This window comes from Podarcis erhardii (genome assembly GCF_964252035.2).
Source record: "Podarcis erhardii genome assembly, chromosome: Z".
In the NCBI taxonomy this organism is placed as follows: domain Eukaryota; kingdom Metazoa; phylum Chordata; class Lepidosauria; order Squamata; family Lacertidae; genus Podarcis; species Podarcis erhardii.
Genome location: NC_138504.1, coordinates 46,680,912 through 46,695,203, shown reverse-complemented (window position 1 = coordinate 46,695,203; position 14,292 = coordinate 46,680,912). Strand labels below are relative to the sequence as shown.

At 39.7% G+C, this 14,292-nt stretch overlaps 1 protein-coding gene across 5 annotated transcripts in view; it reads left to right on the top strand.

Annotated features, from left to right (window-relative positions):
• Positions 1 to 14,292, top strand: part of CDK5RAP2 (CDK5 regulatory subunit associated protein 2) — a 144,891-nt gene that overhangs the window by 81,659 nt on the left and 48,940 nt on the right. For 3 of the 5 annotated variants that reach the window (XM_081847425.1, XM_081847421.1, XM_081847423.1), the window contains exons 19-21: positions 6,391 to 6,486; positions 10,556 to 10,740; positions 13,068 to 13,524. In XM_081847425.1, coding sequence (XP_081703551.1) covers positions 6,391 to 6,486; positions 10,556 to 10,740; positions 13,068 to 13,524 — 738 coding nt within the window. The remainder of the gene's footprint in view (positions 1 to 6,390; positions 6,487 to 10,555; positions 10,741 to 13,067; positions 13,525 to 14,292) is intronic. The other 2 variants (XM_081847422.1, XM_081847424.1) reach the window with 2 other exon arrangements.

Below are 14,292 nucleotides of genomic sequence, written 5' to 3'. Positions count from 1 at the left end.
TGTAAATATGGATAAGTCGCAGAGTGCAAGTATAACAAAAGAAGGCAGACTACCTAAAACTTTTTTTGAAATGACAGACAATATGGATTTGATTGATATATGGAGAGTCAAGAACCCCCTAGGAAAAGAAGGAACTTTCTTTTCTGAAGCTCATTTGTCATGGACACGAATCGACCAAATATGGACAACTAAAGGACTGGCACCTAAAACTAGAAAAGTGGAAATCTGCCCAAAAACTTGCTCCGACCATAATGCTTTGAAAATGGAATTGAGACTAAACATAACCGGATCCTTCAGATGGAAAATGAATGACACTTTATTCAGAGATCAGGAGATTGTGAAGAAGGCCCAAAAAACTCTAAAAGATTACTTTGAGATAAATCTGAACACTACGGTGGAAAAAAGAACAATCTGGGACGCAAGTAAAGCGGTGATGAGAGGGTTTCTAATACAACAAAACACTGTAAAGAAAAGACTCTGGAATGAAAAGAAGCAGAAGATATTGGAGAGAATAAGCGAGGGTGAAAGGAAATTAAGATCTAGGCCCAAGTCTAAGGAAGTGCTGAGAGAAGTGAAATTTTTCCAGGCCCAATACATGAAATTGATAAATCAAGAAGTGGAGTGGAAAATCAAACAAATGAGACAAAGATCTTTTGATTCAGCAAATAAGTGTGGGAAACTGCTAGCATGGCAGTTGAAAAAAAGACAAAAACTAAATACAGTTACAAATCTAGAGATTGAAGGAAGAATGGTTCAGAAGCCTGAAGAAATTAGGAAATGTTTCCAGAGATATTTCAAAGATCTTTATGCACAAGGGCCGCAGAAAGAATCGGAGATAGATCAATTTATTAAAACTAACGGATTACAAAAAATTTCTCAGGAAATGAGAACAATCCTGAATGTTAAAGTTACACAGCTGGAAATCGAGAGTGCCATACAGAACCTCCAATTAGGCAAATCTCCAGGCCCTGATGGACTCACCTCCAAATATTATAAGGTTTTGAAGGACTATTTAATACAACCCTTGATGGAGGTATGTAACCAGATTATGGAGGGTAAGAAGGCACCAGAAACGTGGAAAGAAGCTTTCATCACATTGATTCCTAAAACAGAAACTGAAAAGACTCAACTTAAGAACTACCGTCCCATCTCACTCCTAAATGTGGATTACAAAATTTTTGCAGACATTTTGGCAAATAGATTTAAAAAAGTACTGAATGAAGTGATTCACAAAGACCAAGCAGGCTTTCTCCCGGGTAGGCATTTGTTTGATAACACGAGAAACATTATTGACATTTTGGAACTCTTACAAACAAATATTAACACTAGAGCGGTGTTAATTTTTATTGATGCGGAGAAAGCCTTTGACAACATTTCTTGGATGTTCATGAAGAAAAATCTGGAAGGGATGGGAGTGGGACGGGGGTTTGAAAATGGTATAGAAGCAATATATTCAGATCAAAAAGCTAAATTGATAGTTAACAATGTGGTGACGGAGGAATTTAATATTGAAAAAGGGACACGACAAGGGTGCCCTCTATCCCCATTATTGTTTATCTCGGTCCTGGAGGTGCTTTTGAATATGATTAGAAGGGACGGGTCAGTTCGGGGCATTGAGGTCGGAGTGAAACAATATAAATTGAAAGCATTTGCAGATGATTTGGTACTAACATTACAGGAGCCAGTTTCTAGTACAAAAAGAGTTTTGGATTTAATATCTGATTATGGTCGGGTGGCGGGATTCAAGTTGAACAAGCAAAAGACTAAGGTCTTAGCTAAGAACCTAACGTCTACAGAAACAGATGAGTTTTTGAAAGAGACAGGATTAAATGTGGTTAAAAAGGTAAAATATCTAGGGGTGTTCTTGACTTCTAAAAACTTGAATTTGTTTAAGGACAACTATGAGAAATGTTGGTCAGAAATCAAAAGGGATTTGGAAACTTGGACAAGATTAAAACTTTCCTTGTTAGGCCGAATAGCAGCTATAAAGATGAATGTTTTGCCGAAAATGTTATTTTTGTTTCAGACCCTGCAGATTGTGGACAAAGTGGTATGTTTTGGAAAGTGGCAGAAGGATATTTCTAAGTTTGTTTGGCAGGGCAAAAAGCCCCGAATTAAGTTTAAAATACTAACAGATGCGAAAGAAAGGGGGGGATTTGCCCTGCCGGACTTGAGGTTATATTATGAATCTGCAGCCTTCTGCTGGTTGAAAGACTGGTTTTTGTTAGAGAACACCGATGTCCTAGATCTGGAAGGGTTTGATAACGCTTTTGGGTGGCATGCGTATTTGTGGTATGACAAGGTTAAAGTTCATAAAATGTTCAAAAACCATATTGTTAGAAGAGCAATTTTTATGGTCTGGTCAAAATATAAAGACTTATTGGAGAGCAAAACACCAAGGTGGCTTTCACCGGCAGAGGCCAAGGCACGTAAGAGACTTAACATGGAGGCCTACTGGCCAAAATATTGGGAATTAATTGAAAAAGATGGTGACAATTGGAAGCTGCAGAGTTTTGAAAATGTAAAAAGCAAGGTGCGAGACTGGTTGCATTATGCCCAAATTCGGGAATTTTTCAAAACAGACAAAAAGGTTGGGTTCCAGGTGGAAAAATCGAAATTAGAGACAGAATTGTTAGAACCTAAAGACAAATTACTTTCAAGAATGTATAACTTGCTGCTTAAATGGAATACACAGGATGAGATAGTCAAATCTGCCATGATAAAGTGGGCACAGGATATTGGACATAACATAATGTTTGAGGACTGGGAAAAGTTATGGACCACCGGATTGAAATTCACGGCATGTAGTGCCCTGAAAGAAAATATTATGAAAATGATATACCGGTGGTACATGACCCCAGTCAAGCTTGCTAAGATATATCACCTGTCTGATAATAAATGTTGGAAGTGTAAAGAGGCGGAAGGGACGTTCTTTCATCTCTGGTGGACATGTCCGAAAGTGAAGGCCTTTTGGGAAATGATCTATAATGAGTTAAAAAAGGTATTTAGATATACCTTGCCTAAGAAACCGGAGGCCTTCCTTCTGGGCATTGTAGACCAGAATGTGGTAAAGAAGGATAGAATTTTCTTTATGTATGCTACAACAGCAGCAAGAATTCTCATCGCAAAGTGTTGGAAGACACAAGATTTACCCACACTGGAGGAATGGCAGACGCAGTTGATGGACTATATGGAACTGGCGGAAATGACTGGCAGAATCCGAGACTTGGGAGAAGAAAAAACGGAAGAGGACTGGAAAAAATTTAAGGATTATTTGCAAAAATACTATAAGCTTTATGAATGTTAAGATAATGCACTTTTTAGGAAACACTAGCCCCAGCAATGGTAATTAGGTGAAATGAAAACCAAGGTACAAGAAAAGAGAGGTGAAATTAAGGAAAATTTTTATTGTATGATGTTTTAACCACAACATATAAGATTATGGTTACAATAACTTTGACTTTGGCAACATGAAATTGAAAGATACAATAAGTAATGAATTGAAAGATACAATAATGAATAGAAAGATACAATAAGTAATGAAATAAGATAACAAATAGTTGAGGATTTCATATTATGAATATTGGGTTACAAATATATTGAAATGGGTAATATGACAAAATGACAGATATAATAAGTGATGAAATAAGATAACAAAATGCTGAAGTTGGTATTACAAATAATGCAGATTCGGGAAGATGTGGGGAAGTCCAAAAGATTCTGTAAAAGAAATATGTCTTATGAAATTTTTGTATTTTATTTTTTTTCTGTTCTTTTTTATTCTGTGAAATTAATAAAAATATTTAAAAAAAAAAAAAAAAACTAATTGAAGAAAATGTGAACTTCCATAACATTTAACATTTAACTTTTGAGAGCTGGCTTCTGGAAGATATTAATGTGCTATCTATGTGGCTGTTGTAATTAAAACAGTACAATATAAACAGCCAACTTGCCACATTCGGGACTTTTCCATTTCCACCACACATGCCTTATGGCACCACATGCCTTAAATTCAACTTACACAATAGAAAATTTCTTTAGGAGCTGTAGCAAAACCTTGCTTGGTAGCCCTGGTTTATTTCTATATATGAAAGTTAAGAACATTGCCACTAGCAATATATCACAGCTTCTATAGCCTACTTATAGTAGGGGTATTTAAAATGAGAGACATCATAAGGATCCATAGTTAAAAGTAGAAGTTGGCAAATGTGTCCTCTTTTTTGTTCTTCAAAATATGATAATACTACCACACACACACCCCTTCATTCACACAAGCACATAGCATGCTCATAGTTCAATGAAACATTCCAGCAGGGCAAATGCACTGAAGCGGGGTTGGTAAGGAGATGTGGCCAAAGGAGAGTCCTGAGTGCTGGCTGCGGAGCCTTGAAGGTTGCTCCTGGGCCTGAAGTTCCTAAGCCCCCTTCTTTAGAACATGTAAACTTGAATGCTTGAGGGTGTTCTGAAAAGCTGACATTTAGTAGGCCATGATCTACTGAGAACCTTTTCCCAGCCAAATTCCTTGCACTCTGCTCAGGTGGTATTTTGCCCAAAGGTAGATTTGGTCTTGTGCTGCAAAGGAGCATGGGGTGGTGGGGACCCCCTTTTTAAACAGATGAAAACCAGCCTATTGGCCATTGGACAGTGAAGGCAGGGGCAGGTTGGCAGACTGCATCCAGTTTTCTTTTCCTTGTGCAGATGATCAGAGCATTCGCATATATGAAATGACTCTCTGTGCAACCCAAACTATTGGGTCCAGAGAGAGGAATATGCATGTCAACTCAATTTGATGCTGTGGTGCCCCATGCAAATCCCACACATTTGGGAGTTTCTTCCTGTGCATGTAGTGCTGGATCAGAGCATGGGAGCATGTTCTGATACTTGTATGCTCCCCATCCATCCTACCCATACCATAGAAGGCTGAAGGATCAATAATCCCATAAATATTTGAACCCAATATCTCTTTTGGCTACATAAATTTGGTCAAGCTTAAAAAGTTACAGTGGAATATGTCTTTTTTATTTATAACTGCAGCAGAAGTTTTAAAAATGAATTTTCAACCTCAGTAAGAAAATGAGTAGACAACCTCAGTTAGGTTTAAGCAGTGCTTTGTGACTATTGCCTTAATTCATAAACTAAGACACAGAAAGGCAGCCAAGCTAGTTTGTTGGAGCAAGCACAAAAAAGAGTCAACAGGCACCTTAAAGACCAACTGATTTATTGTAGCCATCAGATGCATTAGACAAAATGGGCCCTAGTCCTTGAAAGCTTATGCCATAATAAATCCAGTCTTTCTGGTTCTGAGATATTGGTGGAGAATAGATTCATAGCCTTGTTAGACAAGTACTGAAACTGCTCCCCCATTGCCTGCCATAAAACTAGGAGGAAACACTAGGCAACCAACAGACCTGGCATGTGCCCAATCTTGGCACTTGAATGTCATGCATGCTAACAACCCAATCTAACACATGCTTGCTTGGAAGTTAGTCCCCAGATTGAAGCTTTAGCTGTTGTGTGGTGTACATTCGGTCTTAGCCTTATGTCCAGCCTTGTATTTTTGGGTGAGGATTGTGTTGCTTGAATTATTCAACAGTTTACATGCCACCCATCCCATCCGCCCATGATTTTCCAGTTCCTCTCCTGCCCTACCACAGCTTTGCTTGTTCTTCTCTGAACAGGGGTGGTAAGTGAAATGAAGGCCTCCTCCCTCCTCCCAGGGTCTGACATGCTGCTATGCAGCATTCCAGATGCAAGTAGGCATGGGAAATCAATTTCCCCTAGGGCTACGGCCACCACCTTTGGAGAAAACTCAATTTCCCAGATTTATTTGCATCTGACACACTTTGCAGCAGCATACTAGATGCTGGAGCAGGGAGAGATGCCCCTCTCACTTTCTGCCAGTGAAACAGCTTCATAAGTGAATAAGAGGGAAAGAAGAGAGAAATTGGGGAAAGGATGTACTGGGATCTGACTGTGTTACATCATTGACTAGGACCAGAACAGGGTTTGAATTGATTTTTGAATTGACTCAGATCATGCCGAGCAATTTACTGTCTCCTTTTGAATGGTGTAGTTCAGCTTAGCCTGATCTTATCCAATTCAAATTTGGGAGAATTCATCCCTTGCTTGAAGTATCCGAGTCCTGCATTGCTGACAGCCAAGGTCAATATTCATGAATTTGAATTGATTGCTTTTTAAAATTGGTATCTTTTTGGATCTTTTTGATGCCCTCTAATCTAATGTATGTTACTCTATTCCAGGCATATATTTTTTTTCAATTTCATTTTTTAAAAAACAAAAAAAGACATGACTTATTTGTACACGTTTCATATCACCAGATTTTGTTTTGCGAGCGCTGCATTTTTCATATCATTCCATTCATTTGTGTAGTTCCTTGAAAGAACAGAAGAAAGTCGGACTCTGACAGAAGCTTTCAATGACCAGACAAACAGCCAAAGTGGCCAATCTACTGAGACACCCAATGAGGTGGGATTTTTGTCTAGTGTATTTAAATAGTTTTAATAGCCCTTTCCCTTTGGAATATACAGGTCTGAGCTTCAAGTGACTCAGTAAGTTTACCCTTGTAGAAATTTGGTTGACTTAGTTTGTGCTTTGGCTCACTTCAGCTGCCCGAAGCTATTTGCTCTGCAGGCAGTCCAAGGTTTCCAATACCAGCTGCACTACACTGAGATCTCTTCTGGCAATAGAGACCTTCAATCGGTTACTTTGTTCCATTGTTTTCCCTCCTATTACTGTATTTCACCACGTAATGGTCACATTTTTGTGTGCTGATTTTTCACTTCCAAAAAGGGTACGACCATTATGAGGTGAATTATGGTAAGGCGGTTGGAAGCTGGTGAGGTGGCTGGAAGCTAGCATGTCCCAGAGTGCGGGTCCCCCACAAACCTATCCCCTCCCCCTCACATACCCCCACCCACTCGCACTGCCCTCATCCAACCTGCCTCAGAAGGAAAAATCCTCATATGCTCGTTCACCCACATTCAACTCCTTGCCACCCAGCTGCTTCTCCTCGAACTCAAGCCCATCCCTCTTTCTCTTCCTCATGCTGGGTCTGGGACTGTGCAAGAGAGGCATGCAGGCAGCACCACAAAATTTGGCCAAGGCACCAGAGTTGTCCACAGGGAGAGCGAGAATAGAGGAGCCTTGGTGATCACAGGCTGCAATTTTCATGTTTTTCGCTTGACCTCCTTTCCAGCAATGCCATAATCCCTCCTCAGAGCCGTCACCTCTGCCCCCTGACCATGTACAAAAATATACTGGTACTGATAATACGCATGCTGAGAATTACCCCTGCAACTATTATGTGGAGGAATGCTCTGGGACCAATTTCAGGGTCTGATAAAGGGGTGTGTGATTATTACACAGTGGTGACCAGTATGCAGTGAAATACTTTAGTGCTTATCCTCCCCATTGCCCTCCTGCTCACAGTGTCCATAAGTTGGTAACTCCATTACTTTTGTCCTGGCCATCTTTGCTTAAGTCATTGTTGGGGAACCCCTGCACCATGGACCTAATTAGGCCCAGAATTTGATTCTTCCCAAGCCACACTCACCTGCTCTTCAGTTAACATAATGTATGACATCAGGTTTGGGAAAAGTAAAGACAGGGCTCCCTGCTGAAATGAAAGCAGCGTTTGCAGACACTCCTGATCAGCTGATCCAATGGCATGTGCAACACCTGCTCCTTTACCAGTGTGGTTTGAAGCTGTGCAGGCAAAGGAGCAGGGCGTTGCAAGTGCAACTGGTCATCTGATTGATTTCAAAGAGTGCAGTTAATAGAAAACACATCACCTGGCATCATGGTTAAATCAGGTGACTGACAAGTGGGCAGCTATGCCCAAATGTCAAAATGGTTCACAGGGCTTAAGTCATAGGACTATAAGAAGTTGCCTTGTACCAAATCAGAACACTGGCATATCTGGCCTACTGACAGCTGCTCAGCTGTCCACAGACACGAGTCATTTCTAGCCCTACTTGGAGATGCTGAGGGTTGAACCTTAGATCTTCTGCTGCAGCCTTTCTTACTAAATGGAAGAGGTGTCAGAGTTATGAGCAGCACAGCCTCCAACAATCATATCAACAAGTGTGGTGAAGCAGGCATTGAAATTGAAATTGAAATTAATTTATTACGGTCATAGACCAGAAAAAAAAACAAAAAACAACGGTAGTTTACAAGGGGAGTAATGGTGTCAATTAAAAAAATTATACATAAAAGCAATACACACATGCACACACACACACACACACACACACACACACACACACACACACACTACAATATATGTATAGACTTAAAAAAAGAGTGGGCTTGTCCAGGGGTCAAGTCTTTTACTTTTTTACAGCTAATGCCCTCCGCTTGATCGCAGCCGCAGAAAATTTGGCCACTTTCAGTGTTACTTCTGGGTTTTTATCTCCTAGTAGGATTTTCAGCCGCTGAGATTCAGATCGACCTGGAAATTTCTGAACGATAGGGGAAATAAACAGTGACCTGATATCCCCATAGAGGTCGCAGTGTAGCAACACATGTGAAGCCGTTTCCACCTCTTTCAGACCACATGGGCAGACTCGTAAGCAGGCATTGTGTCAGGTTACCTGTAGGAACAAATACTTCTTGCCTTGCATAATTAATTGGACCCTCTGGGAGCCCCTGCCTAGTGAGGTATGACTGGTAGCTCACCACCTTTTGGTGGTGGCAGCCCAGCTGTGGAGTGCAGAAAAGTGACTTTGTAGTGGTGAAGATATTTTGGACATTGGTTTTTGTTTTTTTTAATAACCCTTTAAAATTGGGTTAAAATATTGTTGCTGTTACTCAAGAATCTGGAATTGTTCTTCTTTTCAGATCTTGGATTTTTTTTTTTTAATAGGGCACTATATGTTCTTATTTTTATGGTTTCATAATTGCATTTTAATGGTTTACTATTGTAAGTGGCTCAGCACATACAGTGCTGTTAATAAATAATGGGTTGTATCCAACTACATTTTATTTGGGATAGACCCATTAGAATCAATGGACCTGAGCTAGTAATATCCATGAATTTAAGTGGGTATACTCTGAGTAGGGCTTGCATTGTATATAGTCTAATAACTTTCCCTCATCTGGGTTTGGCAAGAGCAGCTCTGAATCAGCATGTTGCACTGGCACTGAAAGCTCTGCACTGGATGTCAGCATGTTCCCAAGCCAAGTTCAAGGGTTACACTGTTAGTGTATAAAGCCATCAATAGCCTAGGACCTTTTGGCATTGTCCCTTCTGCACAGGCCATGTCACTGCAATCATCTGAAGAGCCCCTCCTACTGCCTTGTTAGTGAAGTTTGCACATCAACTAAGCCTTTTAGCATAGTGACAGCAGTACTTTGGAACACTTTTCCTATTGAAATCAGATAGGCACCTATAATTTTGTTATTTTGTCATCTGCTGAAAAAATGTTTTGCCAGGTGTTTTTAGAGAATAAGGTGCCAGGTGTTTTTAGAGAATTTAGAGAATTAGATTCACTTTTGCTATGTGTTTTACAGTTTTATAATCTTATGTTTTAATAATTTTATTGTACACTACCATGTTTTTTTAAAAAAATTGAGTTGGCTTTTAGTAACTACTTCTGTAACAAACAAACAAACAATAAAATAAAATGTAGGCTTTATTTTTAATGAGGGCTAATTGTAATTTGGCCTTAAGAATTATCTTAATGCACGTGGCTGCATCTAAGGGGCTGGATAGTAAAACCTTCTCCATTTGTAGGGTAAAAATACCCTAAACAAATTGCACTTGAAATGAGCAAGCTCCCAGAACCACCCAGGAAAAATGACTAAAAAGTAAGGCTATGTTCCTTTAGTGAATTAATCCTCTCACTTATTTGATTTTTTAAAAAATGTTCTGATTGACTTTAAAAGGTGCCCCTCCTGGATTAATTGCACAACAGATTTAATAATAGCGGTGGTAATGGTAGTCATAGCAACATCAGTAGCAACTGTAATAAACAACTATTTTAATTACAGTCACATATAAAATTAAATGAAGTATTCCATCCTATGTGGGAAAATTGGGAGATGCCTCTTCTAAGATGTGACCTGCATATTACATAAGAAAACAAAGTATTTTTTAAAATGCTAGATCGATTATTATTTGGTCATATTCAAATTTATGCAGAATTAGTTTATTCATTGACTAAAACATGGAGGATTAATCAACCTAAGATTACTTTAATTGAGGGATAGCTTTTCTAAAAAGTATTGGAGCCTTCACTTTCTCATGAGAGATACTTTCAAGGAAACCTTGTTAGTTCCCCTATGACAGCTCTTTATTTCTTTTTCTTCCACCCTGAAGAAACCAATATCAAATTGGTGTTCATTAGTGTTGATACTAATGAGTGGTATGTGGAATAATTTTACTGAGACTGTCTTTTCTAATGTAGATTAATCCCCTCCAAGAAGATAAAGTCTTATTATGTAAAGATCACAGCCCCCAAAGTAATAGAACATTGACATACCTGTCTCTAGTTATTATTTTTAAGAAAAGAAGTAAGCGCATTTTTCTTTTTAGCAGGCAATTCCTTCGGATTATTCGGATATACAGAGTTTGAATCTAAATAAGCCTGAGTTTGAACGTGAGCTGGCTGATGGCAAATGCTTTGGCAGAAGCACAACAGGGAAAAAAGGCGAAGCTCGAGAAAGTGGTTTGCTCATGTCTCTTTTAAATGAAAATGGAGTGGCACTGCTTGGATCTAGGTAAGCGGGTGGCTTAGACACGACACTTTTAACAGTTGTTCTATTGCAAAAGAGAGGAAAGCAATTGTGTTAAAAGTGAATTTAGATAACGGAGCTCTCTAATTTACCTGGGAGATTGGCAAGCCTCCTTCAGAGTCGTTTTAGTCCATCATGCAATTAAGTAATTAGGAGATGTAAAGCACAGTCAGAGACATCAGTTACAAGATGCATTTTCCTTCATGGCAAGATGGCAACATACAGGGAATCAGATAAACTATACAAAATGACAGAGCAAAGACCTCACAGTTCCTTCCAGGCAAATAGAAGAAGATTGTCCAAATGGTTGGGAGTTGCAAAGCTCTGAAAATTGAGAGCTGGGAGTAGTTAAATCATGCTCCTGCCCCAAAGTTACAAAATGCCCACTCCCATTCTTGCTGCCTGCAAATAATAGGAAGGATTCCAGGAAAGAGGGGTATAGGCAAAGAAGACCTCAAAACTTGCTTCCCGTGACCACCTGTCTGATGAAAACAATCTTTATGATTTATATTTGAATATTGCTGAAAGTGATCTCATTAATGTATTTTGATTTATAAGCTGCCTTATTTATATTCTGAAAGGCAGAGTACAAATAGTTACAACAAATAAATGGTACTGGTTTAGCCCTAGATAGGACCCTCATTGATCCACACTGCATTTATGGCAGTGATTGCTGCATTATATGAATGTGATTAGGGAAATTCAGAGAGAGCTACTACTTCGTTTGAAGCCAGGGGTCACTAATGCTCAGCAGCCAGATTCCTTCTGAAATGAATGATACTAATTGCTGTTCATCCTTCATCAGCTGAAGAGCATAAGTTAATATTAGTCACCAAAGCAATATGGAATGGCAGATGAGAGGTCTTCAGATACGAATCTAGAACATTGCCACCTTTCTCAACCTTACATAAAAATTTGCTATGGAGCATTTCCCTTCCAGCATTTTTAGGACTCTGATACACCATTCGTTCTAATGTTTTCCTGTAAATTCTCTCAGCCTGATTGGTGCCAAGGCAATAGTGCTGGGTAACTTCCTTCTCACGAATGGCATTAAAGACACACTCAGCATTCTTTCTTTCAACTGCCAGCCTTCTAAATGCCTCTTGTTTTCAGTCCTGGCTTGTATTTCAAATGGCACAAAACAACTCTTTATTGACATGCTTGAAATTAATGACAGGATTTATTTTGGAGTGTAATGTCCTTCTATTTAGTTTCCATTGGATTGTGAAATTGCTTTCCAAGCTGACATCCATAAGCCTTTAGCAGTATAAAGAGCTATGCCTGGAAATTTACTAAGTTGGCTATTGCTTCTGATGGAGTATGCTTCCAACAGGTTTTCAGACTGATTTGTGGTATTAAAATAGAAGACAGCTTAACTGTGTGGGGATTCCAGAGGTTGCCAGTATGGCACCCACAGGCAGCGCTTACAGATTTCTTCCCTGGTACTTGCAGGGTCCCCTCCCTGATCCTACCCCATAATTTACACTAGTCTTTAAACAAGCATTCTGCTGTAGCCTATGGAATAGGTTGTGGCGTGTACTTGGTGTAGTTTATTCCTCTGGTTTACAGTGAATATGGCTATGGGCCCCAAAAGTTTGGCAGTCCCTGGATTAAACTTTCAGACTCTACAGTCTTGGGACTGGGGGGAGGAAGCAGGGAGTTCAACGCTTTCTCCCCCATCATGGACCTGGAAATAAATAAAAAATCTATTAAAAGCAGGTGTGTGCATTATAAGGGAACCCTCCTTTGGTGCGATTGGGCACTTTCCTTGAAACTGAAATAGTAGCTTCTGAGAAGTTGAAACCATGGCAGAGTCAGAGAGAGTTAAATTCCACCTCTCCACCATCCATGATCTCAAGGAAGGTTGAATAGGCTTTCCTATTACTAGTTACGTAACCAAAAGTGATCATTAATCACATTAATGCAATTAATGCCGTGTCTGATTTGGCCGCTAGAACTGTAACTTTAGGATTATTTTATACCTGAGACTTCTACTGCCAAACCCTCTTTCTCAGTCCTGCTCAACTTCTGAGTAGCAGTAGTGTTTTGAGAAGGTATTTCTTTGTAACTCATCCTGGATTTCTCCAAGTCACGTATCCGAGATTTCTTTCTTTCAACAATTTATTTTACTTATTTCATCAATTTATATACAACTTAATTACAGTAGTCTGCAGGTGGTATATATCTGACACAAAGTGAGATTATGAAATATGTGTGAATTCTTTTTAATGATTTTATAATGTAAATCATAGAAGATAATATTGTTTTCTTATCGTTACTATTCTCTCCCCCCCCCCCCCCGGTAAAACTAGAGAAGAACAAATACAAATTGCAAATAACCTGTTAGATCATCTGAACACAAGCGAGCAAGACAGCTCAAGTGGCCATCTAGAGAATAAAGATGAGAAAGATCTTAAGCAACTGATTATTCAGCTAAGAACTGAACTTGAGCAGCAAAGGCAAGCAAATAAATTCCTGAAGCTGCAAGTTGAATCCAAATCTACTTTGACTGAGGAAGAAGGGCTTGATCCCAAAACAATGCTACAGATTAATGTGGATATTGGATCATCAAAAGCTAAAGTGAAAACTGTAGCTACTCAAACAGGGACTGTTGAAGGTAACATCGTGGGACTGAAACATGAAAGCCAAATAGCAAGCTCTGAATACAAAGCAGCATCTTCAAGATTAAATGAAGAACCTTGGCGGGAGAGAGCCTCTGTGAAGAGTGAACAGCAAGAGATCCTTCGGCATACAAGGAAAATGAACAAAGTGAGTTTGTTTTAAGGTGCTAAAGCTCCTTTTTAGAGTGTGAAAGAGTTCTCTCCACAACCAATAGGGTTGTGTTGTTTTGGGAGGCGGAATTACCTGAAGACTGGGGCAGGGGTCGGCAAGGTTTACCTCGCCTGGGCCGGTTCACTCCCACGGAGATCACTCTGTGGGCCAGGTCGCGTCTGCTTAGATGCGATTTCTGGCATTGCGAAAGTGAGTCCCTGCTCCACACTGTGCCGGTTTAGCACAGCACGCAGGGACTCGCCGAGCGGGCGGCTCGGTTCGGAGGCGGCTCATGAGCCATTTAAACGACCCCCGTGGGCTGCTTGTGGCCCATGGGCCACAGGTTACCGACCCCTGGACTAGGATGTCAAAAGATACTTAAGATGTTTATGCATATTGTATACATCAGCCAGTTTTTAAAAGCAGTGTAACATCTGGCACCTGAACTCACGGTTTGCATGTTTGCTGCTGAGCTCCTTTTTCTCAAGCTGCAGCATCTGCATCTGAGTTCTCTTAAAAGGCTTTTGCATTAAACACCTTGTGGTGCACCTTAGTTACTTTTTAAAATTATTAAAAGTATTTATAAAATTCTGCCATCTCAAAATTTTTGGTGTGGTGTACAGCAATACGTATGGAAGAAGACATGAAACAAACAGTACAAAATCATTGTTAAAAAGACTGACTACTCAAGAAAGTTTTAAACTAGTTACAGATAGGTAGCCGTGTTGGTCTGCCATGGTCAAAACAAAATAAAAAAATTCCTTC